Genomic DNA, 27,723 nt, shown 5'->3' on the forward strand with positions numbered 1-27,723 from the left:
TTTGGGAAAGCATCATTTTATTACGGGTGAAGACAAGGAAAGTTCCAAATAATCAAACTGTATCTGCAGAGTGTCTCCTTCCAGATGGTCAGCAGGACTTTCCTTCGGACTAAAGAGCCTCTGATCGGTGCCTTTGGCCGCATTTCTGAGTTGAGCCCCTGTCGCCACTTGAGAGATGGATTCGGTGCTGCCTGGCTCACAGCCCTCGTCCAGGCGTGATGTTCTAACAGAAACACCCGGACCTGGGATCTCATTTCTTCTGCAGCCTTGGGGGCCTCCTACTTGGAGCAGGGATTTGAGGAGGGAAACTGGGGTCCCGGCTGCCCAGGCCCGCTCTAACAGAGGGAGGCGCAGCAGCACAGCTGAGAATCTGTGGGTAAGCAGACAGCAGGAGGCTTCAGCTACGGGCAAAGGCGCTGCTTTTGTTTAGAGGGGTGGGCCCCACAGTACGTGGGATCCTCACCTCCCAAGCAGGAATCGAACCTGTAACTCCTGCACAGAGCCTTAAACACCGGACCTCCAGGAAAGGCCCACTTTTTCCTTTTTTTATAGCCACTGCTGAAATGACTGTGAGTTAAAATGTCCCATAGCATCCTGTGGTTTTTTTATCCTTCTTGGAAGGTTTTTGCCCAAATTCTTCCATTTCTGAGTATTTAGTAAGATAATTCGGAGAAAAGCCACCTCGGGGTGGACGACCCCTTTCCCTCTGGCATGTAGGAACGTGAGGGCCGCCTGCAGCCCACCGAGAGGCCAGGCTGGGGGCCCTCCCGCCGCCTCTGCCCCGTGGAGGCTCCGGCCCATGGTTCCATCCTTCAGGCAGGAAGGCCCAGGCAGGGAGGAGCCAAGTCACAACAGCTGAGGAGACAGATCTACGGGTCCGCTCAGTGACCGGGCTACAGGCAGGCCTAGGGTTGGCTTTATTCAGACGGGAGGTGCCCCAGAGGGGCTCAGCCCACGGCGTTATACATTGTGAGGGCAACAGGGAGTGAGGCGGGGGTCTAGAAAAGTAACGCCCGGATCCAGACAGTGGAGAAAGACCACGCGAAACCAGCTTAAGGCAAAGACCGGCCAGGGAGAGCGCAGAAGAGGCGACAGAAAAGGAAGAACCCTTCCGTGCCTGATCCGGGCAGGAGCCTAGCGGAAGTAGTTGGGACAATCGTGGGCGACCAGGCGCCAGGCCTGATCAAAGGCCTGCACGACGGCCGGCTCCAGGGGCCCTTCCTCAGTGGCTGCCAAGTTCTCTTCCAGCTGCTCCAGACTGGACATGCCCAGGATGACCGCATCCCCGCGGAGGCCCTGCAAGGGGAGATGGCCAGACATCACACACCGATGCTCCACAGGGACCCCGTCACACACCCCCTCCCAGCCCCGCCCCTGCCAGGACCTGGGCTCAGGCATCTTCTTCACACCCTACATAGTTGTACAAGCACTCACGGTGCCTTCAACAATTGTAACTATGTGACCTCAAACCCCGTCTTCTTCTGTCTAGCTGCCACGACGCTCACCCTCATTCAGACCTCAGTTGAGAGTCCAGTTCTGCCATCAGCAGCTGTGTAAATGTTTGGTTTAGCTTTTTAACCCCCAAGACTCAGATCTCAGTTTTCACCGTGCTTGTGGGAATGAGAAATTACACAGAGCACTTAGCTCTCATTTATTGAAAACCTGCTATATACGTGCCAGAGACTCTGCAACTGTGAACGGCCGAAGCTGGAGACAAGCTTCAGCCAGAAGACAGGGGGACACCAAAGAGAGAAGGAAACCCCACTCCCCCAAGAGGAACAGGACCAGCGGGTTTTATATCAAGTCCATGACCATAACTTTCTCTCCCATTCACAGATGTTTGTTCATCAGTAAAACTGGAACAATCCCACTTCATCAGGCCTAAGTAATCATTCAATCCGTGCTTGTAAAGCCCTCGTGACAGAGCCTGGAATTTGAGCAGCCACCCAGAACAACAGGAAGGCTGCTGTGAGAACCAGACCAGAGGGAGATTTCAGAGGGAAAAACGATTCAGATATCATGCTGGCTCTTCAAAGAGAGCAGGAGCGGGTCTTCCGGGGATAGTGGGGGATGGGGGGAGGTTACCTGGAGCTGGGAGTGGTGGTATATCCACCGGAGGGCGGCTGAGGTCATGCTGGGGGCGCCAGTGCCGTACGCAGCCTGCAGGGCCTTCTCCACCAAGGCGATGCCCTCGAAGTGGTGCTCCTTCCAGTAGCTGGACAGGTGGGGAGGGTAGCACAGGGTCAGGACCACGGGGTCACACGGAGGGCCACTGCCTAAGAGTAAACCAGGCAGCTGCACCCCTCCCAAGCCTGCAGTATCGAGGGGCTGGTGTCCCCTCAAGCAGGAGGTCTCCTCTCTGGGGGGCAGTGGAAGCACCCAGGACGCTGGCTCCCTCACCAGAGACCTCATGACGTCTACTCCCAAGAACTCAAACCCTGCCCTTACTTTACCTGGAGAAACAGGCAGCCAGTTCAGGGGCACACGGCACCCCCAGGCCACCTGCTCCTCATCTGGGGCCCTGTCTTTCCCTCCTGGAGGGTGATCACCACTTCTCAGGGATGAACCATGCCTTGGAAGGTTGAGCATAAAGTCCAGGGAGCCTTATTCCTCGCAGGGGTTCCAGGAATACAAGAAGAAACCCTCCAGAGGGTTTCCTAATTCCTCCAGGACTCAAGAGAGCTAGGTCCAGGCAGCAAGGAAAAGCCTGGAGGCCCTAGGAAAGCAGCCTAGAGCGTCTCCATTTCAGACTATGGGGACCCCCTCCCACCCCACCCGTCCTGACACCGTCCGCCCCCGGCTCACCGATTCCTGTAGACCTCTGCCCAGCTGTTCCCAAAGAAGCGGCCCTCGGGCTGTTTCCCGTCCTTGTCCTCATACTTGTACCTGCCAGTCAGCAGCCCTCCTGCGGGAAGGCTGCAGTCAGACCCCCAGCCACTGCCCCCGGAGGCCATCTGGACCGGAAGTGGGGGTGACAGCAGGGGAACCAGGAGGGATGGAGGTCCTGGCAAACCCTTCCCCTTCCCAGGTCTGGGGCCAGGCTTCTCCCGGGTCAGGAAGGGGCAGAAACGGGGTCGGGAAGGCCCTCCCGCCCAGGGGAGCCTATGCCCGCAGCAGCCCCGCAGCCGGTACCAGCCAGAGGGTTGTAGGCGTAGAACCTCAGTCCAAAGCGCCGGAGGCAGGGCAGGAGCTCCGTCTCCACCTGCCGGGTGGTGGCGTTGTACATGCCCTGCGGGCAGAAGGGCCAGCTGAGCGGGGCCCGGCCAGGGAGCCCCAGCCTGCTCTCACAGTCTTCGGTCAAGACCCCCCAGGGCTCCGGCATGGTTTCCAACGCCACTACTTTGGACGGGGACATGGTGCCGGGCCCCAGGAAGGGACGGCGGCCTGGCTCTGCCATCCCACACACATCTGCAGGCACCAACCGCGGGCTGGAGCCTCAGCTCTCAAACACGTGGATCTGGTGAGGCCTCTGCTTCAAGAGGTGTCAGAGTCGAGTTAAAAACAAAGCAGAGTGGACTCTCCTGATGGTTCCATGGCTAAGAATCCACCTTGCAAAGCAAGGGACACGAGTCTGATCCCTGGTATGGCAAGTAAGCCTGAGAGCCTCAACTAGAGAGTCCGTGAGCCGCTATGAAAAGCCCTGCATGATGCAGCTAAGATCCAAGGCAGCCAAATAAACAAACAACAAAAAAAAGACAAGACAGGACAGGTGATCACATGAAGGTGGCTTCTGTGATCACGGCGGAGTCTCAGAAATACTCGCTCAATGCATAAAGATGGGGTCTGGAGACTGAAGGACCCACTGGGCTGTCGGGAAAGGCTTCCAGAGGAAAGGTATTTAAGTGACGCCCGGGCACTCCTTCCAGGGAGAAGGGGGAGGCAAGTCCGGTTGACCGCAGAGCCAGAAGCAGACGGGAAGAGGGGCCAGGGCCTGAGCGGGCGGGCGCCCGTGGCCAGGCTGAGGGCCCCCAGGGGCCGTCTACAGGCTGGGGGCAGGAGAGTGGCTGTTCTGGAGCGGGCGGGTGGGGGCAGGGGGTGACCCAAGAGGACCTGGGACCGTAGGCGCCCTGGAGATGGGCGTCTGCAGCCCCGGCCTCACCTGGTACACAGTGGGCTGGATCCAGCCGTTGCTCCTGCACAGGGTACAGATCTCGGCCACCTCCCAGGCGGCATAGTTGGAGAGGCCGAGCTCCACAAACTTGCCCTGAGGGGGAGAGGCCATGGTCAGATCCCCCCCGCAGCCCAGAACGCCAGTCCCCGAGATTGGGACCCTGGGCGTGGGGTCCGGCCCCGGCTCTGCTCTGGGACCGCCCCGGAGCCTCTGTTCTCTGGGCACCGATAGGCCAGGGCGGGGAGCGGGGGGCCGCCCTCACCTCCTGGTGCAGCTGGTGGCAGGCGCGCAGCGTCTCTTCCACGGGGGTGCCGTGGTCCGGCGCGTGCAGATAGAAGAGGTCGACCCGGGGGCACTGCAGCCGCCGGAGGGACGTCTCCAGCTGGGACCGGAGGCTGTCAGGCCTCAGCGACTTCCCCTCCCAGGGATTGGCCTTCGTGGCGATTTTCGCTTCGGAGGAAGAAAGTAACGGTTAATATGACCACTCACTAGCCACGTTACCCTGGAGAAATTACTTATGTTCTCAGAGTTTCAAATCTCTAATCTACAACATGAGGGTGAAAACGATGGATCTGTCCTCAGAAGGAGAGCATGAGGATTAATGTCTCATGTGAGTTCCTGATGTTCACTGCCGCTATTAGTCACCACTGCTGGCTGGGGAGCCGTGGGGCAGAGCCCAAGTCTGCAGAGATGAAGGAAACTCACTCCCATCTCTGCCCTCAAGGCGCTCACAGGTTAGAGGCTGATGTTAAATATGGAAGCGCAGTAGAGCCCAGAGCAGACCTGCATGTCCAACTGAGGAATTCAAGGGAGGGCTTCCTGACCCCCGAAGCTGAGTCTCTAAAAAAAGAGTCCCAGCCAACAAGGAAGGGTGGGAAGGACGTTTCAGAGGGTGGGAACTTGGGCAAACGCAAGAAAGCACAGTAGGTGGATCACTGAGTTATAAGAGCAGGAACCCCAGGCAGGGATCACTGGGACACGAGACAAGAGGAGCCCAGACCCAATTCCAAAGGGTTTTCTCAAATCCCAACCATGGTTCAAAGGTTTCATGAGTGAACCAGTCAGCTGCGTTCACTCCGGCTGCCATACAGACAGACACACCTGGAGATGGACCGAGTATACAAGCTGCTACAAGAATGTGGGAAAGAGATGCAGCTGCAGAACATGTCCCCTGGCAGGTCCATTTAAGAGAGAGGTAGAAGGCAAAATGAGCAGAAGGCAGTGACAGTTTGCCTCTCCCTTCTCAATTCCTGGAAGCATGCACACCTGCACCCCCACTGTAGAGGCGCCCCCCACCCCCGCCCCAGCAGAACAAGAGAGTGCTCTGTCTGTCATGCAGGCAGCTTGGAAGTGCTGTAAAGAATGCCTTCTCTCTGGGACGTCTCTGGTGGTCCAGTGGGTAGGACTCCATGCTTCCACTGCAGGGGTTTAGATCCCTGGTTGGGAACTAGGCAGGCCTCAGCCTCGCAATGCTCAAACAAAAGAAAGGAAAGAAGAATGCCAGCTCTTTGGATTCTGTACTTTTCACACTTGGCAAAAGCAACTTGGTGGTTCAGAGGGGAGGACCAAGCCCCTCAGCTTCCAGTCCAGATTTTCTCCATCCCCACATCTGTCAATCTCCCTGCTGCATTCTTGGTGTGAACTTTGCCCCAGGTCCAACGTGAGGACTTTGACTCAGTGAGCAGTGAGCGCTGGCCTCAAAGAAGGAAGCGGGAAAGGGCCAGAGGGAGAAAAACCAGTTCAGAAACCAGATCTTCATGAGCCAAGAGAAGCAGCAGGTGAGCTAGAGCGTGGGTCTGAGATGCACATTCCCAGTTCCTGCAGATCCACCAAGCTGTGAATCTAAAGCCAACCCAGAGGGCACCACCCACAAGAGCTGGGAAGGAAGAGCCTCAGGATGAAACAGGAGGCAGAGTACGGCAGGAACAGTTACAGCCGAGTTTACTGAGTCGGACCTACCAAGCTCCAGGCAACCTCCTAGGCACATCCAGTGGCATCAGGCCGATGAGGGACCATCCCCCCCAACACACAGCCTCCACTCAAGCCACACCTGCCTCCAGGCCATCCCTCCACACACCAGTCCTGGCACAGCTGTGCCCTTTGCCTCTCAAACCCCTTTCTCTCATTCTCTGCCCAGCAAACTACAACTGGTCCTCGAGGGGCCAGCTCCAGGACATTCTGAGCCTTTCCGAGGTCCTCTCCCTGGCCTCCTCAAGCCTTCCTCCCCTAAAAGTGCTTCCTCTTCTAGGCTCCTCTGCCATCATTTGCTTCCGTCTTCCCCACTAGACGACGAGCTCCCTGGAGGTGGGTTATACCTCCATAAGAAGCTGGCACGGGGCTACAGAAGTGGACAGGAAGCCCTTACCCCATCTCTCACACCTCCCCACTCTTCAGCCCAGCACCCCTGCTCTCCCAGCCTCGCCGGGGGCGATGCTGCAGCTCTCCGTGGGAGAGCCAAGGGTCCTGCCAAATGAACGAAGTCTAGTGCCTGATGAAAAAGGGAGCTCGAGGGGGCGCACCGGCGGGGAAGGCAATGGGCAGAGTGGCGGAGGCAGAGCGCCGGGGGCCGTCTACGCGCACCTGGCAACGTGGCAGGCGGGTCAGGGCACAGCTCTGGAGACCAGTGCCGCAGGGAGCAGCACCAAGACAGCCAGAGAGGCAGGAAAGCAGACTAGACCAGGCTCGGCGAAGACTCGGGGGCTACCGAGCTGCAACCCCAGAAGAGCAGAGGGGAAGGTCGTCCGCAGAAAGCGCTCTTCAGCTGTCCGGAATGGATGCGCACGCAGCTCGAAGAGCGAGCGGGGGGGTCCACAAAACTGCGGGACGGCGCGGGGAGGTCGGTGCCCGGGCGCGGACGGAGCTGCGGGCCCTGGCCGCTGCGGGGGGTGCCTGGGTTGGGTCGCCGTCGGGAGCAGGGTCTGCGCCGCACGCGGCGGGGTGAGGACGGGCGGTCGGGGCGCCGGGCGTTACCTGTGCAGTCGCGGCCGCCCAGCCCGAGCCCCAGGCCGCCCAGGATGCTCTCGGACCGGCCGTCGTTGTACATGAAGGCCGTGTCCAGCTCAGCGTGGCCGCGCTCCAGGAAGGCGCGCACGGCCGCGGCGCTGGCGGGCGCGTCCATGCGGCGCCCCATCCCCATGGTGCCCAGCACAGTGGCGGGCCGGGTCGGGGAGCCAGCGGCGGCCCGCGGGGACCGGGACATGGCGGCAGCGGCGGCGGCGGCGCGCGTCTCAGGCGGCCCGGAGCTGCGAGCGCAGCGAACTGCGGCGCGGCCCACCGCGCGAGTCAAGGTCCTCAGCATGAGGCCGGCGCCTGCGCGCTGGGACGCCTGCAGGCCCGTCCACCCGCCGCGGGGGCGGGGCCCGGCGTCACCCCGCCCCTCCGCACGCAGGCTCGCTGGCCACGCCTCCGGGGACCGCCCCCGCCCGCAGCGCCGCTCGGGAGGCGGAGCCAAGCAGCTCCGGGGCGGGGCGGGGCGGTGCGGAACGGGGCGGGGCGAGGCGGGACGGGGCGGGGCCTCTTGTCAGCTGACCCAGGCAGAAGCCGGAGGACCCAGAAGCCGGGCGGTCCGGACGATCTAGACGCGGTAAGGCGAATTTGAGGCTGGGGCTGCGGGGGGACGGGGAGGGGACCCCGGGCCTTCGCTGCCACATCTTTCCAACACCTTCCCCCAGTCCCCAGACGGCCTTGGGGGCTGCTGCCCTCACCTTGGGGCGCGAGATCCTGGAGCCAGGCTCTCTGGACTGGAATTGGCAGGCTCTCGAGGGCCCAATTCCTCGCCCTCTCCCCCATCAGGAGCGACCATCACGACCTCTCCGGCCAGCCTTGCACAGAGGTTAGGGTCTGGGTCCGTTGTTCATCTCCCGATCCTGGCCGACTGGCCCCTTCTGTTCTGACGGCTTTGTTTTCCCCAAAGGCGGGCCAGGGGAGGGGGCCTCGCCGCGAACGAGCGCTGACCCCAGCGGCTTCCCTATGATTATCTTCGCTAAACAGGCGGCCCCGTACTGGTCTGAGTCACTCGGAGGGAATTGTGACCGAGGACCTGGAAGGCTGGAGAGTGGTAGCCCCTGGTCAGGAGGCTCCTCTCCTCAGATGGCGCCCCAAGCCTGCAGGGAGCCTAGATTGCTCCCTGTCGCCCCATGCCTGGGACAGGTTTCCAAAGTGCCTACATGAGCAGTCTGCCTTCGGAAGTATGAGGGCTGGCGTGGTCTTGTCAATTCAGCGCTTGCTGAAGCCTGCTGTTTGCCAGGGACTCTGTGGGGGGGAGGGGAACGCTTCAGCCAGAAGGGAGTAACACCATCCCTCCTTATTCTACTGATGCCTGACTTGTGCCTGGCACTGTTCTGATCGCCCTGCCTGTATTATCTCATATAACTCTGCAGCTAGCCTCCCAGGTGAATTCTTATATTATTCCCCCATTTTACAGGTTGGAACTCTGAGGCCCAGTCACTTGCCCAGGAATTCTACACTAGCAGTCGTCAGGCAGGTCAGTTCCAGAGAGCTTTCTTCTCAACCTGACTATTAGCTGACAATTAGGTCTCCCTTCCTTCCTTTGTTTCTCTCCCTTCCTTCTTTCCTTCCTTTCTCTCTCCCCCACCCTCCCTCTCTGTCTTTTGCTGTTTTCTGAACCTTTACTGTGCAGCTGTTGTGTCTAGGTTCTAAGAATAAGTTTCCAACTAGGATGACAGAGAAGAGTGAGCTTAAAAGCGGCTCCCTGAGGACTGTGATGAGCATTCTTCTGGTGTGTGGAGGAGGGCAGGGGAAGAGATGACAGGTGCTGTCCAGCCGCTCCTGTGAGGCCCCTCTGTATTGAGAGGACAGTTTAGAACTGGTCTTATGAAGTGAAAGTGAAGTTGCTCAGTCGTGTCCGACTCTGCGACTCTATGGACTGTAGCCTACCAGGCCCCTCAGCCCATGGAATTTTCCAGGCAAGAATACTGGAGTGGGTTGCCATTTTCTTCTCCAGGGGATCTTCCCAACCCAGGGATTGAACCTGGGTCTCCCACATTGCAGGCAGATGCTTTACCGTCTGAGCCACCACTGGTATGCCCTTCAGGGTGAGAAGGAGAAACCTGGGGGAGGAGACAGCCTAGACATAAATCTGCAGACCTGGGATCACCCTCTGAAGGCCTAGAGAGAGGGACAGGAGATGGGGAGGGGCATCTGGAGTACCCTGGGGCTCTGTCTCAAGGCGTTTGAACTTATCTGGTAGATAAAGGCAGCTTCATTGGGGAGCATTTCTGTGACTCAGTTTGGGGTCTGGAAGAGTTGCTTGGCTGTGCAGGGGATGCCTTTCTTCAGGTGTGATCATGTACAAAGAATCCGAGGGCTCGGACTCCACTGGGGAAGCTTTTTACCTCCCTGCTCCCCAGCCCAGACACACGGATCCTGAAGTTCAAACATGCGGCCTTCATGATTACAAGGCACCCCTGAATCGGCTATGCTTCAATAAAATTAAAAGCACCACCATTGATAGGGCACCCGTGAAGTACAGCTTACCAAAAAAAAATCCCTATTGTGGTCCCCATCGCACCTACAGACCAGGGCAAGCTTTGTTTCAACCCCGGACATCCATTCGCTCAGTGCTGTTGACCAGAAGGTAGGCCCAGGCTGGCTTCCTGCTTGGATCAGAAGCTGTGAGTGACAGGCTCTATGCGCAGCGGCCCTCAGAGGAAAGCGCCTTCTGGTTGGGGCTCAGGTGTGTCTCAAAGGTGTGTATCCTGAGCCCCGAGCTACACACGGCCCCGTGCATGGACAGGGGGCCACCCACCCAGGGCTCTGGGCCCTGTGAGCCAAAGTACATCCCTCAAGACACCTCTGCCTCCCTCCCTCACCGGGCGTGTGTCCACCTTTTTAGAAAAAATAATTTTGTTGTATTTTTGGCCGTGCTGGGTCTTCACTGTTAGGCCAGCTTTTTTCCAGTTGTGGCGAGTGGGGGCCACTCTCTAGTTCCGGTGCTGGAGCTTCTCATTGCAGTGGCCCCTCTTTCAATTTATTGTTTGTTTTATGTAGCTCTGGCTGGTCTGGGTCGTCATCACTGTGCAGAGACTGTCTCTAGTTGCAACAGACTGAGCGCAGACTCGGTGTTTGTGCATGGGCTTAGTCTGCGGCGTGGGCTTAGTCTGTGGCACGTGGGATCTTCCTGGAGCAGGGATCAAACCTGTGTTTCCCGCATTTACCACTGAGCTGCCAGGGAAGCCCTCCACCTTCCTTCTTTCTAGGAGTGGATAGCCAATCCCTTTTCCAGCGGAACTTCCCGACCCAGGAATTGAACCCAGGTCTCCCGCATTGCAGGCAGATTCTTTACTAACGAAGCCATCAGGGAAGCCCCTCTTTCTTCCCTCACCTGGTGAAAAGACGGGGTGAGAGTGGCCTCGGGGTGCTTGAGATGCTAGCCTCTCATCCTCAGTCACTCCCGTGGCATCAGGCCCTGGGCTAAGAGCTGTGTGTGTGTCTTATCGGTACAGCAACTCCAAAGTGTGAGCGTCGTTTTCCTCATTTTATGCCCAGACTCAGACGGTTACTTGCGCAAGGCCACTCAGCCTTATCTTTAAAATGAGGACTGTGTTCCCCTTGCAGAGAAGTTAATGAGGCTGGCGGTGTCCTACCCTGATAACCTGCGGCGGTGTGTGGGTTCTATTGTACAAGAAGAGGGTGGAGGAGGCGATCCAGGGGTGGGGTGGTTGGGGAGCAAAAGGACTGATTTTGAGGTGACTTTGGTGCCGCAAAGGCACCCTTCCTACCTGGACTGGGTGTCAGCCTGGGCTGGCCTTGCAGCTGCTGGTGGCTGGACATAAGATAGACGGCTCCAATCTCAGCTGTGTTGAAGGTCAAGGTGGGCCACTGAGGCATGGGAGGAGGCTTTCAGCCCCCCTTGCGAGGCCCCAGGGGGACTGCGGTGAGAACCAGCCAGGCGGTGACCTGCGGTGCCCTTACCCCCAGCTCTGGGGCCCCCTGGCAAGTCACGTTAGCGCTGAGACCCGGAGCCTCCCGAGAAAAGCGGCGCAGTTGCTTCCTCTCCTTGCCCGCCGCTCCCTGATTGCCACAGCCTCAGCAGTTCCAGGGTCCAGCCGGGTATCTCAGCCCATTTGGGCCGCTGTGGCAAAGGACCATAGTCTGAGCGGCTTAGAAATTTCTTATGGTTCTGGAGCCTGGGAAGTCCGAGGTCAGGATGCTGGGAGAGTCAGTGTCTGGTGAGGACCCACTTCCTAGCTCACGGATGGCTGTCTTCTCGCTGGGTCCTCAGCTGGCAGAAGGGGCAAGGGAGCTCCCTGGGGTCTTTTTTTGTAAATAAGGGCACTAATCCCATTCATGAGGGCTCTGTCTCCATGACCTAAATCCTCCCCAAAGGCTGCACCTCAAAACCCCATCGCACTGCGGGGTAGGTTTCAACACACGAACTTGGGGGCAGGAAGGACGTAGGATTGAGTCTGTAGCCTTGTCTACGCATGTCGTTTTATGAGGGCCTTTTGACACCAACAGAAACTGAAAGTGGCTAGAGAAGGCCTCATCCTGGGTGAGGAGGGCCCATCTGAGCACAGTGAGAAAAGGGGAAGCATGCCTTTGGCTGCAGGAGACCCTGGGTCGCCCTGCCAGACCACACAGGGTGCTGCCGTGCCCAGGGACAGAAGTATGCTGCCATGGGTGCTTCCTGCCCGGGCAGCCCTGGCAAGTCGCTTTCCCGGGTCCTCGTGGACGTGTCCGAAGCCCCCACTTCATAGACTGTGTGTGTACTCGGTCGCATCCGGCTCTTTGTGACCCTTTGGGCTGTAGTCCGCCAGGCTCCTCTGTCTGTGGGATTTTTCAGGTAAGAATACTGGAGTGGGTTGCCATTTCCTCCTCCAGGGAATCTTCCCGACCCAGGGATTGAACTCATGTCTCCTGTGTCTCCTGCATTGGCAGGCGGGTTCTTTACCCACTGAGTCATGAGGGAAGTTCGTGTGCAGCAAAATGCGGAAAAGCTTACACGGTGCTGAGCGCAGAGCCGGCTAACCACTCAGCAGTCAGGGCTTGATCCTGGCCAGCGGAGCCGCTCCCGCAACCCCGCCTCCTCTCCCTCCCCGGGACTGTCACTTAAGCAGGACTGGGACAGACACCCAGAGGGGACTTCCCTACCCGCCAGCCAGTTCCTGGCCTTGGCGGTGGTGAAAACAGGGAAGCGGCTCCCAGCTCCTTGCCAACAGACTCCCCCCACATACGGGCTGCTGGGGAATGTGGCTTGGGAGCGCCAAGCTTGAGTGCCAGCCGCCTGTGTAACTGGACTCACCTGGTCCTTCTTTGCTGCTTGCCTCAGCTGACCAGTGTATTGGGGGACAGCCGTCCTCTTTCTTTTTCTTCTTTTGGGTTGCACCGTGTGGCTTGTGGGATAGTTCCCCGACCAGGGATTGAACCCTGGCCCCAGCAGTGACAGCACCAAGTCCTAAACCACTGGATCACCAGGGAAGTCCCAGGACAGTTGTACTTTTTAATTTTTCTGGCCACGTGACTTGCAGAACTTCCCTGACCAGGGATCAAACCCGGGCCCCCTGCATTGGAAGCATGGAGTCTTAGCCCCGGGACCCCAGGGAAGTCGCGAGCCGTACCTTAAACGAGAGGACGTACTTGGTGCGCCTGGGCTCAGCAGACCCTTGCAGCACGATTTACAAGAAGAAAAGGTTGGAAACTATCAAAACGTTCAAGAGTTAGAACAGAGGTGGCGTTATTTGAGGGCTCCGTCCTCCCCACTAGATTTATGAACTCACTGAACCCTCACGAGTGTATGGGGTGGGGGGAGGCATTGTCATCACCCCATCCTGCAGATGGGGAGACTGAGGCACGGCGAGGCAGAGCGGCTTGCCCGAAGTCACGGTGTTCACAGGTGGGGCGGGGACTCGCACGCACTGGTCTGACGGCAGAGGCAGTGTGTGGCCACTTTGATCTCCATCCTGACTGTGTCCTGGGGTTCAGGGGCTCTGTCAGGGCCAGGCAGGATGCCTGGGGTGGGCTTAGAGTGGCAGGATCACAGCGAGGCCCGGACCTCCTGAGGCTGAAGGTCCCTCTCTTCTCCTGCAGAGCGTCTCCTGCCTCAGCACGCGGCTCCCTCCCCTTGTCCCTCTGCAGCCATGGTCTGGATGAAGCTGGGCTCCGCAAACTTCTCCAGCTGCCCCAACGGCTCCAGCCAGTGGATATGGGACGTGCTCCGCGAGTGCGCCCAGGACGGCTGGGACAAGGCCAGTGTGGGCCTGGGCTTGCTCTCCATCCTCTGCTTCGCGGCATCCACCTTCCCGTGAGTAGCACCAGGGCTGGGCTGCACGGGGTGGGCAGGGGGCTGCCTTGAGGAAGGGCTGCCTGGCTGGCCCTGGGCCTCTCCAGACTCGTGGCCACGTGTGCTCCCCCCCAGCCCCACTCACTGACTTCCAGCCCCGCCGGAGGGCCCCGCAGCAAGCCCCTCTCTAGGGCTCACCCAGCACTCAGCCGTGCTGACACCCAGATGATAATCACACCACCTGTTGACTGAGACCCCCCGTGTACCCAGCTCTTCTAAGACCCTGACATAGCTTCACCCTATTTAATCCTCACAAGTTGAAGTTCCAGTACTTTGGCCAGCTGCTGTGAAGAGCTCCCTCATTGGATGAGTCTTCCCTGATGCGGGGAAAGACTGAGGGCAGGAAGAGAAGGGGATGACAGAGGATGAGATGGCTGGATGGCATCACCGACTCCGTGGACATGAGTCTGAGTGGACTCCGGGAGTTGGTGACGGACAGGGAGGCCTGGCGTGCTGCGGTCCATGGGGTCACAGAGAGTCGGACATGACTGAGCAACTGAGCGACAGTCTCCATAACACCCTGTGAAATCCGTAGCGTTCCTATCCTGTCTTTACTGGGAACCCAGAGAGGTTGAGTAACTGACCCTGAATCGCATAGCCAGTCAGAGAGGAGGCAGAGTGGAGGGCTGGGATGCATCAGCTCGGCCTCTGTCCTGAGACCGTCTGGGGAAGGGCGCGCCACGATTACAAAACAGCGTGGCCGCTTCGGTGGTTGGGGACAGCGACCCGGCGGGCCCCCTGAGTCTCTTCGCTGCCCTGGGCCTCAGTTTTCTCATGTGTAAAATGGGAATACTGTTCCCTACCTCACAGGGTTGCTAGGAGGACGGCCTTCCACACTGTGCAGTGGGGTAAGGATGGCAGGAAGGCAGAGAGAGGAGAGGTCAAAAGGTCATCAGGGCCCTGCAGTGTAAGAGCATTCTCCACCATTAGAACATTTTATGCTCTTTCTCCTGTGGGAGAAAGACAGTGGTTTAACTGAGATCATTCATATACTGTCGAGTTCGCCCTTTTAAGTGTGTGAGTTCACGGCTTTAGTATCTGCAGAGCTGTGTGACCGTCACCACAGTCTGTTTTAGAACATTTTCACCACCCTTCAGAGAAACCCGGAAAGAAATGAGTCGTTCCTCATTTCCCTCTAAAGCTCCCGTCCCAGCCGCCAGTCCACTCCTCTTTGTAGGGTTACCTGTTCCGGATACTTCGTGAGTAGGTCATGTGTTGCGTGGCCTTCTGTGAATGGCCTCTTCCACTCAGCACAACACCTTCAGGGTTCATCCGTGTTGTACATAGTAAGTGTCAATACTTCATCATTTTTTTAAAAGATTTATTTTTTAAATTTATTTGACTGGCTGTATCAGGTCTTGGAGAAGGCAATGGTAACCCACTTCCAGTATTCTTGCCTGGAAAATCCCATGGACGGGGGAGCCTGGTGAGCTGCAGTCCATGGGGTCGCAAAGAGTTGGACATGACTAAGCGACTTCACTTTCACTTTTCACTTTCATGCACTGGAGAAGGAAATGGCAACCCACTCCAGTGTTCTTGCCTGGGGAGTCCCAGGGATGGGGGAGCCTGGTGGGCTGCCGTCTATGGGGTCGCACAGAGTCGGACACGACTGAAGCGACTTAGCAGCAGCAGCATCAGGTCTTAGTTGTTAAGCGTGAGCTTAGCTGCCTGACCAGGGATCAGACCCGCGTACCCCTGCATTGCAAGGCGGATCCTTAACCCCTGAACCACCAGGGAAGTCCCAGCACTTCATTCTGTTTCACATCTGAAGAGTAGCTTGTTGTATGTATATACATTTTGTGCATTCATTCATCCATTGATAGACTCGTGGGTGATTTCTGCCTCTGGCCAGTGTGATTAAGACTGCTCTGCAGGTTCACGTATGAGTTCTTGCGGGGACACACGTGTCTGCTTCTCTTGGGCGTATACCTAAGAGTATATGGGTATACTGGGTCACTTGGTAACTGTCTTAGTCTTTAAAATATGCCTTTAATTTATTTCTGGCTGTGCTGGGTCTTGGTCGCTGCCTGCCGGCTTTCCCTAGTTGTGATGACCCGGGGCCGCCCTCTAGTGATGGGTGGACACACCCTTGCAGTGGCTTTCCTTGTTAGAGCGCATGGGCCTAACCCCCCCGAGGCATGTGGGGTCTTCCCGGACCAGGGACCAAACCTGCGTCTCCTGCTTTGGCAGGTGGACTCTTCACTACTGGGTCACCAGGGAAGTCCTGTGTTTAATCTTCTGAGGAGCTGCAGAGTGTGTTTCCAAAGTGGTCGCACCATTTTACATTCTCACCCACACCATATGAAGGCTCCAGTTCCTCTGAATCTCCATCAACACTCGTTAATAGTCTATCTTTTTTATTATTGCCATCCGAGTGGGTATGAAGTGGTATCTCACTGTAGTTCTGATTTGTGTTTCCCTGATGGCTGGTGATATTAAATAGCTGTCCATGTACTTACTGGCCAACTTCTAGTCTCTTTGGAAAAAGGTCTATTCAGCTTCTTTGTCCATTTTTCAGTTGGATTATTTGTCTTTTTGTGGTTGAGTTGTAAGAATTCTGTATATATTCTAGATGTATTTTGCTAAGATTTTTCTCTTTTTCTGTGGGTTGTCTTTTCACTTTCTCGATGATGTCACATGAAGCACAAAAATTGAAAATTGGATGATGTCCAATTTGTCTAGTTTTTCTTTTGTTGCTCATATTTTTGATGTGTATGCATGTGTGCTAAGTCGCTTCAGTCGTGTCCGACTCTTTGTGACCCCATGGACTGTGGTCCGCCAGGCTCCTCTGTCCTTGGGATTCTCCAGGCAAGAACACTAGAGTGGATTGCTATGCCCTCCTCCAGGGGATCTTCCCAACCCAGGGATTGAACCCACATCTCTTATGTTCCCTGCATTGGCAGGCGGATTCTTTTCCACTAGCGCCACCATGCTTTTGATGTAATTTCTAAAAAATGATGGCCTAATCCTGGTAAGAAAGATTCACTCTTATCTTTTCTTCTAAGAGTTTTACATTGATTTCTCCAAGTCTGACACCAGTTCCGATGTGTGTCTTTTCCCCACACAATCAAGCAGTCAGTTCTTACACTGTCTACACCTGAAGACAGCTTCAGGTGCCACAGGTTAAGGACCCAGTCCTCCAAGCCCCACAAGAGCTCTCTCTCCTTGCCACTGCAGAGATCAGGCCAGGGTGTCCCCTGAGCTTCTGACCTCCTGCTGTGGATTGGGCGTTCCCCCCACGCCTCGTCAGCTTCGATGAGTTTGCTAGAGCGGCTCACGGAACTCAGCGAAGTGACTTTTGTAGAGGCTTTATCACACACTCGTTGGTCATTAGTGACTGGGCCTGCAGCCTTTCTCCCCTCTGGAGGGGGGTGAAGGGGGCAGGACAGCCCCTGCCCCCAGCCTGAAAGAATGTCCTAACCATCCAATCACACGCGACCCAAGGGCTTTCCAAAAGTCACCTCGTTAACGTTACAAAAGACGCCTCTCTCCCTCTCTCTTTCTCTTTCTCTCTCTCTCACCCCTTAGGACATTCCAGGGGTTTTAGTAGCTTTGTAGGGAGCAGGGAAAAAAAGCAAATATATATCTTTCTTGTTATAAATCACGGTATCACAAATCAGCTCTTAATGTAGAGCTTTGATTCAGTTTGAGCTGTATTTGGTACACGGTGTGAGGTAGGGGTCCAGCCTCATCCTCTTGCGCGTGGTACCCAGTTGTCCCCAGACCAGGTGTTAAAAGGACTAGCATCACCCTATATCCCAGCATGCTGCTGGGAGCTTGACGTGTTTCTCACTCACCTTGTCCCAGCTGCCACTCCGGATGTGCCAAAAGTAGGCGGAACCAACCCCATCCTTGCCTTTGCAGAGCTTCCGTTAGAGGAAGAGGGTGAGGGCCAGGGGGAGATTGGAGGCGGAGAGGCTGCCTTGGAGGCCGTGCCAGCTGTCCGCAAGCGGTGGGGTCAGGGCGGTCGGCTCGGTGGCCCTGAGGAGGCAAAGTGGGCAGAGCTGGGTGACCGGTGGAGGGAAGAGAGGGACTTCCCGTCCTGGGGTGAGAGTGTCCCCAAAGCCACGAGGAGCGGGCTAAGGCGTCTCCTTTCCAGCAGGGCGTGATGCCAGCCCTGGGGCTGGCTGGTTAACCAGGGAGGGGGTGTCCGAGGTCTGGGAGAAGCCCCAGGTGAGGCTGGAAAGGCAGCCGCCTGCAGCTTCTCCTCAGGACTTACTCGGCCTTTGGTGAGAGTGACGGAACGGCCATCCCTGATGGATGGAGACTCTTCAAGTCACCGTGTCCTGGGAGGTCCTTTACTCAGGGCTGCGGGTCAAGCTTTTGGCCTTCTCAGGGCCTGGCCTGTGCGGGACACGGTCCCGCCCCTCAGCAGGCGTGAGTCCGGGAGGAGGTAACCGGCGCTGACAGCGCTGAGGCGGAGTTTGGGGGAGGAGAGTGGAGAGGTGGGGTGGCCTGCGGTCCGGTCAGGAGGGCTCTGGAGGGCGGGGTCCTTGCTGAAGACCGTGGGAGGCTCTGAAAGATCTTGGCGAGACGGGGGTTTTGGAAAGATCCTGAGGGCTTCCTTGGCAGTCTGGGGTTAGAATCTGCCTTCCAGTGTAGGAAGCCTGGGTTTGACCCCTGGTCGGGGAACTAGGATCCCACAGGCCACGCAGTGTGACCAAGAAAATAAATAAAAATGAGAGAGAAAGAAAAGAAAGATCCTTGAGAGGGAGGCTGGAACCGCGGGGCAGCGGCTCACAGGGGGAACCTGGCAGGGCGCTCGGCAGGAGGCGGCGGGGAAGGCCCAGGGCCCCGCCCAGCGCTCCTAGTTTCTGTCTCCGTGATCAATCGCCGGATGAGGTCCTGTTTAGGCGTTCCCTTTTGCTAATTTAAATACATGCAAACGACTAAAGAGACATGTAAGCGGCAGGTAAGCGGCAGGTGGCCCTCGTGGAATGACTCACAGCAGGGCTGGAGCCCGGGAGCTGGGGTATGAATCCTGGTTCCCGGACATTGCACCCCCAGAGAGGCCCATCAGCCACAGGGACTTGCCGCCTTGGCATCTCTAAGGGGAGAGCCGCAGCCCTGCCCCTTCTCTGCAGCCCTCGATGATAACAGGCGAGGTCTGGCCCATCTTATCCTCCATCTCCCTGCAGATAGGGCAGCGGCCAGGCCCGCGGTCACAGCCATCCTTCCTTCACGCCACCCCCGACCCCAGACCCCTCCATAGAAGAGTGAGCCCAGGGTCTCTGGGATACAAAGCGTCGGGACCCTCTGAGCCCCGGTCCCAGTGAGAGCCTGCTCTGGGGGGAGTCCGTACCCCACCTTGACTCTAGCAGGAGGCGTGTCCCAGAGAGCTGGGCTGGAAAGGATTCCCTGGTGAGAAGCCCCAAAGGGCGAAGATAGGCCCATGAGGATGCCGCCCGAGGGGGTCAGCCCCAGCAACCCCTGTGCGGCCGCCCCCCAGCCCCGGTCTCCCACCTTTACGCTCCACGCGGTGTCACAGCCAGGGGCTCTGAGCGCACGACTCCCTCCTCCCCCCGTCTCCCTCCTCCCCCCATCTCCCTCCTCCCCCATGTCTCCCTCCTCCCCCGTCTCCCTCCTCCCCCACATCTCCCTCCTCCCCTGTCTCCCTCCTCCCCCGCGTCTCCCTCCTCCCCCGTCTCCCTCATCTCCCTCCTCCCCCGCATCTCCCTCCTCCCCCTGCCTCCCTCCTCCCTGTCTCCCTCCTCCCGCGTCTCCTCGTCTCCCCCCCCCCGTCTCCCGCATCTCCCTCCTCCCCCCGTCTCCCTCGTCTCCCTCCTCCCCGTCTCCCTCCTCCCCCACGTCTCCCTCCTCCCCCCATCTCCCTCCTCCCCCCACTCCCGTCTCCCTCCTCCCCCGCAGCCAGTACATCAAGGCCTGCAAGACGGGCAACATGGACCAGGCCCTGTCGCTGTGGTTCCTCCTGGGCTGGATCGGCGGAGACTCCTGCAATCTCATTGGCTCCTTCCTCGCTGACCAGCTGCCCCTGCAGGTGGGCCGGCCCCCGGGCAGGGTGGGCTGCCAGGGACAGCCACGGCAGAGGCATCCTTCCATCTAGTGAGGGCCGCCCTCTGCCTGCTGTCCGCCGTGACGACAGGCTGGTCCCTGCCTTCCGGTGGGCCTCAGTTTTCCCATCTACACAATGAGCACATCAAGCCAGAGAGTGGCCGGGGGCTTTGAGCTCTGAGGCGCTAAGAGCCTGATGAAGCTTTCGGGGCCAGGGGCCCTGCAAGAGGAAGCTTTTCCCTTCTCCTGTGACTGGGTGGAGCTGAGACTCGAAATCAGGACCCCCTTGTCTCCCCGAGGGGACCGTGAGTACCTGCTCCCGGGCCAGGCTGGACTGTAACGCCCCATTTTGTGCTGCCTGGTCATCCCGGCCACCGTTTCCTCCCTCTGCCTGGCCTGCAGGCCGTCCCCTACCTGAAGTCTAGCTCTGCCAGGTTAGGGATTGCCACACGCTCCGTTCCAGACCTGCAGACAGGAGTCCCGAGCGCTGAGGCTCAGGGCCACCCGGCCGGCATGAGGCCGAGCTGCCCGGCGCTGGCGTGCGGCCCCCACGCCTGGGACCGCCGCCAGCGCCCCGGCCCCCCTTGCAGACCTACACGGCCGTGTACTACGTCCTGGCCGACGTGCTGATGTTGTCGCTGTACTTCTACTACAAGTTCAAGAAGCGCCCTTCTCCGTGTGAGTACGGGGGCCCCGGGCGTCCGGGGCCCGGGGGAGGCCTGGGGGGCTGGGAGGAGGCGGTGTCCTGTGGCTGGTCATACACCGAACCCCAGAGAGGCTTCCTCTGGCCTTATCTGACCGCCGCGGCCTGATGCCCTGATGAACCGAGATAGAGGGCAGTGAGCACGCCCGGGCAGGAACACGGGGAGTCCCCGTCACGCGCACAGTCTCCTTCAATGAGCACAGCTGCTCTTCTGCACCCGGCCCACAGGCCATCGCTGCCCTGAAGTGTTCCCAAGGAGTCAGATCGCGGGCTTTACAAGAAACTACCCAGATATGTGGGGTGGGGCTTCATTAGCATTTCCATGCTCCGTGACCCCTTCCTGCCCCATCGCCCTCACCGAGTCACCCTTACAACCCTTGGAGAGGGTACTATCATTATACCCATTCTGCAGATGAAGGATGAAAGCTGAGAGGTTAGGTCACTTGCCCAAGGTCACACAGCCACCGAGGGGCAAGGCCAGGACTCGGCCCCGCGTGTCTGCCCGCACTCAGACCCCTCACCTCAGCATCCCCCACCTCACGTCCAGGGTCTGCCCCCATCAACTCTCTGCTCTTGTTCATCCTGGGCGTGGTGTGCACCACCCCGCTGCTGAGAAGCGCTGGCTCGGTGGCTGCCCCGAGGGAGGTCTTCCAGGGGCGGACACTCCTGTCCGTGGAGCCAGGCAATAAGGTGAGACGCGGGCGTGAGAGGGTGGAGTGGGGTTGGGGCCACGTGGTCGGGGGGATTGCTCCCCAGGAGGGAGCTTGGGGCCCTCGCCCTTCACCCTTGGCCTCTGCCGGGCACTGAGCAGCCTCCCCCGCCCTCTCAGCCCTTCACGAGAAAGGAGATCATTGGCTTCGTCATCGGCTCCGTGTCCAGCGCGCTGTACCTGTTCTCCCGGCTGCCTCAGATCCGCACCAACGTGAGCCGCGGGCAGGGGGGCAGGGCCATGGGCAGGGCCGACAGGCAGCTTGGGGCCCTGGGTGAAGGACTAGCACGGGGGTGCGGGGTCTTCGTGGAGCAGGTCTGGTCCACCCTCACTGTTGGCTTGGGTAACTGAATCCGGTTCTCCAAGCCTCAGTGTCTGCCTCTGGGAATGGGCACGAGATGCCGGGCTGCTATCCGGGGGTACAGGACCCCTGCATGCCCCGGGGAGGTAGGAGGTCAGGTGGGAGCGAGAGGCTGAGGGCAGAAGAGGAGGCGAGGAACCAGGGCCGTGGGGGCTTGCTGAGCTGAGCTGGCATGGGGCTGGGGAGCGGGCAGCTTGGGGCCAGCAGGGTAGCGCAGCCCCGATCTCCTGCCGACCTGGGCGAGGATGTTGGAACGGGGATGAGGAATCAGGCCCTGGAAGGGACGGTCTGGGCCCCAGGCCTGTGTCAGGCGCTAGTCACACCCTGTGCCGTCGGCTCAGTGTAACAGGGCAGACGGGCACATGAAGAGTTACGGTCCAGAGAGACAGAAACTGCTGGAGGTCTCTGACCCTCTCCTTTTCCACCTCCAGTTCCTGCGGAAGTCAACCCAGGGGATCTCGTACTCACTGTTCGCCTTGGTGATGCTGGGGAATACGCTGTATGGACTGAGTGTGCTGCTAAAAAACCCCGAGGAGGGCCAGAGTGAGGGCAGCTATGTGCTACACCACCTGCCCTGGCTTGTGGGCAGTCTGGGCGTCCTGCTGCTTGACACCATTGTATCCTTCAGGGTGTGAGGGCGGGTGGGGCGCTGGGGCTGCAGCATCCTCCCCTGTACAGAATTTCAGCATCCATGCATCCATCTATCCATCATCCATCCATCCTTCTATTCATCCATCCATTATCCATCCATCCATTCTTCTATCCATGCTTCCATCCATCTATCCATCATCCATCCATTCTTCTATCCATCCACACATCCATTTATCCATCCATCATCGATCAATCTGTGCATCCATCCATCTGTGCATCCATCCATCCTTCTATCCATCCATTCATCCATTCATCCATCTATCCATCCATCCATCCATCATCCATCCATCTAGCCATCCATCCATTCATCTGTGCATCCATCCATCATCCATCCACCCATTCAAGAGTCAAACCACCCATGTTCTGGGCATTTCTGTAGGCACCAGATCCAGTCATGAGCTAGAACAGATGGCCCTTGCCTTGGGGAGCTTATAGCTCAGTGGAGAGGCTGACAGGACACACATAATCATAAGTAATTCACTGTGGTGCCACAGAGTACTGCGGAGAAAAACTAAGTGTGTGTGACCAGGGGTTTAGAGGTTTAGAGGCTCAGCAGAGGCCTCCACGAGTGCCATTTGAACTGTGCCCTGAAGGAGAAGTTAGGGAGGCAAAGGCAAGGGAGGAATGTTTGCGGCAACAGCTCGTGCAAAGGCCCTGGGGAGCAGGGCATAAATCGGCCCATCCAGGCCGGAGAAAGGAGAGCTGCACCTTGGAGACACACGTGAATTAGAGACAGAAAAAGCTGAGTTCCAGTCCTGGCTCCCCTGTGCCCTGTGCGACGTGGCACACTCTCTGTGCCTCCGTGTCCCCATCTCGATGTTCATCAAGTCACGGGCACTCACATGAGCCGAGGTCTCTGGAAGTCCTCGGCAGTGGACCTCGTACACCGTGGGTGCTCAGTAAGGGCTTGCCAGGGGCCAGGCAGGGCGTTACTTTGATCTCCTTTGGGAGGAAGTAAACGTGGCCCTTGTTTTAATGTCTGTGGCGTTCCGGGTGGGTGCAAAGAGAGATGAAGAAAAGCTAAGCTCTAGTGTCCCCAGATCCCCCCCCCCGCCACTGCCACTTGGGGGACCCCCTAGGATGTTGGAGGGGGGAGGAAGGCCAGATGGTGGGGCTGGGGTCAGAGGAGGCTGCCTGGGGGAGGAGGACCCCAGTGCTGGACTTGGCAGATGAATGGAGTTTGGCAAGGGGAACAAACAGGGGCTGGGAGGCCACGGCTGACCCTTCCCAGCAGCAGGGTGCGGGGCAGGGAGGGAGGGCAGAGGGGAGCACCTCTGAACAGGCCCCGGGGCGGGACCTGCCCGTCTCCGCGTGTTGGGCCTTGACGTCGACCCCCAGATCTCCGTGCAGTTCTTCATGTACCGGCACGCCGCCCCCTCATCCGAGCGCCAGCCGCTCCTCCCTGGCTGAGCAGGACCAGGCCGAGCCCAGGAGGTGCCCGGGGCCTCCTGACGCCCCCAGGAAGGGAAAGGCGTGCAGTGACGGCGCTGCCTGCCCCGGTCTGGGCCGGGGGAGCGCCGGGGAGCCTGGAACTGCCGGCCCAAATGCCCCCCCAGCACCCCCAAAGGCTCATGAGCCGAAGCCCTGGCTGACCGCCTCTTCCTGGAGGACAGCCCTTGGGCCCCCCACCCCGACTTGGGACCCCCACCCCGACTTGGGACTTGTCCTCCCCGGGGCCGGGCTGCAGCAGACACTCGCCCCTCAGGGTACCCGAGCCCTGTGGCTCACCTACCTCACTGCCCGTCACCCCCTTGGCACCCCCCACGCCCCAAGGAGGGGCCCAGGCGCACCCAGGCCTGCCCTGTCCACCACACGTGGCCTAGTAAACGGTACTCCCAGGCGGCCTGTGGTGGTCTTCCTTCCCCAGATGCCAGGTTCTGGGGAATGGGGAGGGATGGGAGTCAGGCCCCAGGTGGGCGTGAGGGCTCAGAGTGTGGGAGATCCAGGCTGGAGGGGGCTGTGTCTGCTGGCCTGTCCCTGCCCAGCATCCCGGGCCTCTGGGTTCTTCAACCTGTTTCTCTGTGACGGCTCCATACCTGGTGGTAAGACACAGCGGTGAGAAAAGACCCTCCAACAGGGTCCCTGCTCTGCGGCGCTCAGCAAGAAGCAGGACAGTTAAGGTTCAGACCTTGGTTCTGCATCTCAGCTTCCCTGTGCCACACTTACCTCATCTGTGCAATGGGACGATAGTACCACCACTTCACACGTCCTTCCAAGGAGTAAATAAAATGGTGTGGTTACAGAGGTTACCCCAAGTCTGGCGGCAGTAGAAGCTCCATGAAGGTTAGCTTTGGTCATTTTTTGATGGCGGATGAGGACAGTCAGATTCCCCTGGAAATCAGGGAGACCTTCCTGGAGGAGGTGACGCGGCAGAAGGATGAGCGGGAGATAACCTGGGGGAAGTAAGGGTGTTGCAGGCGGGAAGGGTGGAGAGGAAAGCAGGGCCCAGCCCCAGGCTCTAGCTCCCCTGCCCCACCTTGGTGTGTCTCCCAGACCCCGTCCCGAGTCCACCTCCTCTTGGCCGCAGCCCCGCAGGGGCCAGTGACAAAGCTCCCCCCTGTGCTGGCCCAACACACCGCGCCCTGCCCGCCCAGGTCCCAGGAGCCAGCAGGGTGGGAGGTGCCAGGTGAGGCCGAAGGCTGGTGAGGAGGACGTGGGCCTCAGCGTAAGCCTGTCTCAGCATCTTCCTCCTCCAGCCTCAGGGGATGCCCGGCCCAGTCTGGTGCCACAAAAATTTGCCAAAGGCAGCTCTCCTCTCCACCCTGGCCCATGCTGTGCTGGGCATCTGGGGTGAACCAACTCTGGTCCTCACCCTCAAGGAGGGGAGATGGTTGCCGGGCTGTGGAGGGAAGGACTGTGGCAAAAAGGTACAAAGTGCTGGAGGAGTGGGGAGGCAATCAGGGAAGGCTTCCTGGAGGAGTGGCCCTGGAGCGGCCGAGGGGACAGTGTGCGCGAAGGCCTGGGGGTGGGAGTCAGGGCTGCCCCCTACATGGGGCCCCTGTGAGGATGGTGGTGGGGGCTGGACCGGATGCCCAGGCTCGGGGCAGGCAGCTGGATTTGGTGGGGGGAAGAGGAGGAGGGAACTGGGGTCTGGGGAGCCCCCTCTGAGGTTCAGCTGGGCAGTGGGGCGAGGGGACGGGCCTGCGGGGCCCTCGGTGTCACTTGCCCCGCAGCTGTTTGCTGAGCACACGCTGTGTGGGGGGCCAGGCCGTGCCCTCTTGCTCCCCCCATCTGAGGGAGGTGCGGTCATCGTGGCCATTTTCCAGATGGGAAAACGGGCTTTGAAGAGCTAAGCAGCGTGCCGTGCCGGGGCCTGGGGCCAGAAGCAGTTCCATCATTGCAGACGCCTGCCTTCCCCCCGCCTCCCCCTGGCCTCGGCCGTCAAGAGGCCCCGCCCCTGGCCAGGGGCCCACCCTCTTGGGCCTGGGCCCCCTGCCCACTGCCGGGAGCAGCGCCTCCCGCGCCCACGTGCCAGCCGCTTCAGTGCCCCTTGCAGCCAGGGTCCGGCTCCACCCAGCGCTGTGGCCGGGCCGGCGGCCCCCCAGCCCGAGGCCCTGGGGGCTCAGCGTGAAGCCGAGCTGCGCGGGGAAGGGACACGAGCTGGCGCAACCCCTGCCCTGGGGTGGGGCTGACATAATCCCTTCCTCCTGGGGAACACCCCGTCTGCTGGGGCGATGGCTCCTGCTTGCAGGCATCACCCAGTCTAACGAGAGCTCTGGTTCCTTCCTCCTCAGCCAGTCCGATGGTGGAGACATGGGCATGCCCTGTCTGACAGAGGCCCTCAGGGCAGTGGACGCACAAGGCAGGTTTGCCAGGTGAAGGCTCATCAGCGTGTCCACCCACACGGAGACCGGGTTCCTCGCAGAGTGGGCGGACCAGTCTGACCATCAGTCGGTTCCACTGCCCAGACTGGGCCGTGCTCACTGGCCAGTGAGGCCCCAGAGGTGGACTGCCTTTCTGCCCTGGCTGCATGGCCTTCAGTTCCCGAAGCTAAGAAAAAGGAGAAATCTTCAGTCAGCTCTTCACCCCTCCTCCTGCTGCACTTGGCTCTCATCGGGGCGGAATGGTGGGACCACAGGGCTCCCTGAAACAGAAGGAGCTGCATGTCCAAGCGTCAACCTCATCAGTGTGAGCGCGACGGCAGGGAGTGGGGAGGAGCTAAAGAGCCCTGATGCCAGAAAGCGAAGAGGAACTAAAGAGCCGCTCGTTGAAGGTGAAAGAGGAGAGTGAAAAAGCTGGCTTACAGCTCAACGTTCAAAAAACAGATCATGAAATCCGGTCCCATGGCAAATACTTGGGGAAACAATGGCAACAGTGGAAGACTTTATTTGGGCTCCAAAATCACTGCAGATGGTGACTGCAGCCATGAAATTAAAGGACTCTCGCTCCTTGGAAGAAAAGCTGTGACCAACCTAGACAGCATGTTAAAAAGCAGAGACATTACTTTGCCAACAAATGTCTGTCTAGTCAAAGGATGGTTTTTCCAATAGTCATGTATGGATGTGAGAGTTGGACCATAAAGGTTGAGTGCTGAAGAATCAATGCTTTTGAACTCTGGTGTTGGAGAAGACTGTTGGGAGTCCCTTGGACTGCAAAATCAAACCAGTCAATCCTAAAGGAAATATTTATTGGAAGGACTGATGCTAAAGCTGAAGTTTCAGTACTTTGGCCACACGATGTGAAGAGCTGACTCATTGGAAAAGACCCTGATGCTGGGAAAGATTGAAGGCGGGAGGAGAAGGGGACGACAGAGGATGAGCTGGTTGGGTGGCATCACCAACTCAATGGACATGAGTTTGAGCAGGCTCCGGGAGATGGTGAAGGACAGGGAGGCCTGGCGTGCTGCAGTCCATGGGGTCACAAAGAGTCGGACACGACTGAGCGACTGAACTGCGGGACTGCCTTTCCCGTGATTGACTCAGTCCAGAGGATAACCGTGAATCTGTGCCCCAGCCCCGTGCCGCCCGACAGCCACCCAGCAGAGGCTGTTCACCCAGCGCACGTGAGTGCTCGGAAGGCTTGTTGGCAAGTATCTCCCTCCACCAGACCGAACACCAACATCCCCCGTCCCCACCGTGTCCCCAGCACAGTGGCGAACAAATGAGTGAGTGAAGCGAATGCCTGAAACACAGGCCCTCAGGGAGCCCTCAGTCAGAGACACGGAAGCGTCACACAACAGTTGGATTTGTACAGCGTATTTATTTTATATATAAATATTTAAATTTTATTTAAGTATGAAAGTGTTAGTCTCTCTGTTGTGTCTGACTCTTCGTGACCCTATCGACTACAGCCCGCCAGGCTCCTCTGTCCGTGGAGCTCTCCAGACAAGAGTACTGGAGTGGGTTGCCGTTCCCTTCTCCGGGGGGTCTTCCTGACCCAGGGATCGAACCCAGGTCTCATGCACTGCAAGCAAATTCTTTACTGAGCCACCAGGGAAGCTCCTTATCCAAGTTTAATTGATTGAAAAATGTGTTAGTTTAGGGTGTACAGTAGAGTGATTCCATTAAACAGTGGATTTCTGCACTTTATTTTTTACGGCTCTGCCACGCAGCATGTGGCGTCTTACTTCCCTGAGCAGGGATCAGAACTGTGTCCCCCAGAGGAAGGGAGGAGCCCTGAACACTGGATCGCCAGGGAAGTCCCTGCATTGGAGCACTAAGTGGGTGAGCTGATGTGAATTATACCTCAGTAAAGCTATCTGAATAAATATCATGTCAGCTATTATTAAAACTTGAATGGAAAGTTGTGGGTTATGAAAGTATATCTTGCAACATTGTCACTCATACATAGTTATTACAAAATAATCTCAGTGCCCAATATGCGTGAGGAATGGGTGGTCAGGTGTGTGGAGGAAGTAAAGGATTTCATTCACTAG

General features: G+C 58.5%; 2 protein-coding genes and 1 pseudogene across 4 annotated transcripts; 2 read left to right on the top strand and 1 right to left on the bottom strand.

Moving 5' to 3' along the window:
• LOC136164657 (aflatoxin B1 aldehyde reductase member 2-like) lies at positions 1-7,435 on the bottom strand. Its single transcript, XM_065929941.1, has 7 exons — positions 7,082-7,435; positions 4,374-4,561; positions 4,100-4,204; positions 3,133-3,229; positions 2,806-2,905; positions 2,086-2,215; positions 1-1,296 (listed from the first exon to the last, which is right to left on the bottom strand). The coding sequence occupies exons 1-7, from the start codon at positions 7,407-7,409 to the stop codon at positions 1,135-1,137; spliced, it is 1,110 nt and encodes a 369-aa protein (XP_065786013.1). The 5' UTR covers positions 7,410-7,435; the 3' UTR covers positions 1-1,134.
• Positions 7,436-7,630: 195 nt separating this feature from the next.
• SLC66A1 (solute carrier family 66 member 1) lies at positions 7,631-23,510 on the top strand. Of its 3 annotated transcripts, none has more exons than XM_065929942.1 (9): positions 7,631-7,694; positions 8,535-8,594; positions 13,160-13,373; positions 19,281-19,410; positions 20,015-20,102; positions 20,675-20,817; positions 20,957-21,049; positions 21,629-21,814; positions 23,187-23,510. In XM_065929942.1, the coding sequence occupies exons 3-9, from the start codon at positions 13,210-13,212 to the stop codon at positions 23,256-23,258; spliced, it is 876 nt and encodes a 291-aa protein (XP_065786014.1). In that variant the 5' UTR covers positions 7,631-7,694; positions 8,535-8,594; positions 13,160-13,209; the 3' UTR covers positions 23,259-23,510. The 3 variants fall into 3 exon arrangements, with proteins under 3 accessions (XP_065786014.1, XP_065786017.1, XP_065786016.1); XM_065929944.1 differs by lacking the exon at positions 7,631-7,694 and adding an exon at positions 7,745-7,943; XM_065929945.1 differs by lacking the exon at positions 8,535-8,594 and having other exon boundaries at positions 7,633-7,694.
• LOC136164073 (uncharacterized) lies at positions 23,331-27,080 on the top strand (annotated as a pseudogene).
• The last annotated feature ends 643 nt before the right edge of the window (positions 27,081-27,723 follow it).

This window comes from Muntiacus reevesi, chromosome 3 (genome assembly GCF_963930625.1).
Source record: "Muntiacus reevesi chromosome 3, mMunRee1.1, whole genome shotgun sequence".
NCBI classification, from domain to species: domain Eukaryota; kingdom Metazoa; phylum Chordata; class Mammalia; order Artiodactyla; family Cervidae; genus Muntiacus; species Muntiacus reevesi.

Excerpts from the sequence above, each read along its gene's own strand:
- LOC136164657 (XM_065929941.1), bottom strand. The coding sequence starts at position 7,409 with ATGCTGAGGACCTTGACTCGCGCGGTGGGCCGCGCCGCAGTTCGCTGC. Across the intron at positions 4,562-7,081 it reads GGGCGGCCGCGACTGCACAG|CGAAAATCGCCACGAAGGCC; the intron begins GTAACGCCCGGC and ends CTTCCTCCGAAG. Across the intron at positions 4,205-4,373 it reads GCCACCAGCTGCACCAGGAG|GGCAAGTTTGTGGAGCTCGG; the intron begins GTGAGGGCGGCC and ends TCTCCCCCTCAG.
- SLC66A1 (XM_065929942.1), top strand. The coding sequence starts at position 13,210 with ATGGTCTGGATGAAGCTGGGCTCCGCAAACTTCTCCAGCTGCCCCAAC. Across the intron at positions 19,411-20,014 it reads CTGACCAGCTGCCCCTGCAG|ACCTACACGGCCGTGTACTA; the intron begins GTGGGCCGGCCC and ends CCCCCCTTGCAG. Across the intron at positions 20,103-20,674 it reads CAAGAAGCGCCCTTCTCCGT|GGTCTGCCCCCATCAACTCT; the intron begins GTGAGTACGGGG and ends CCTCACGTCCAG.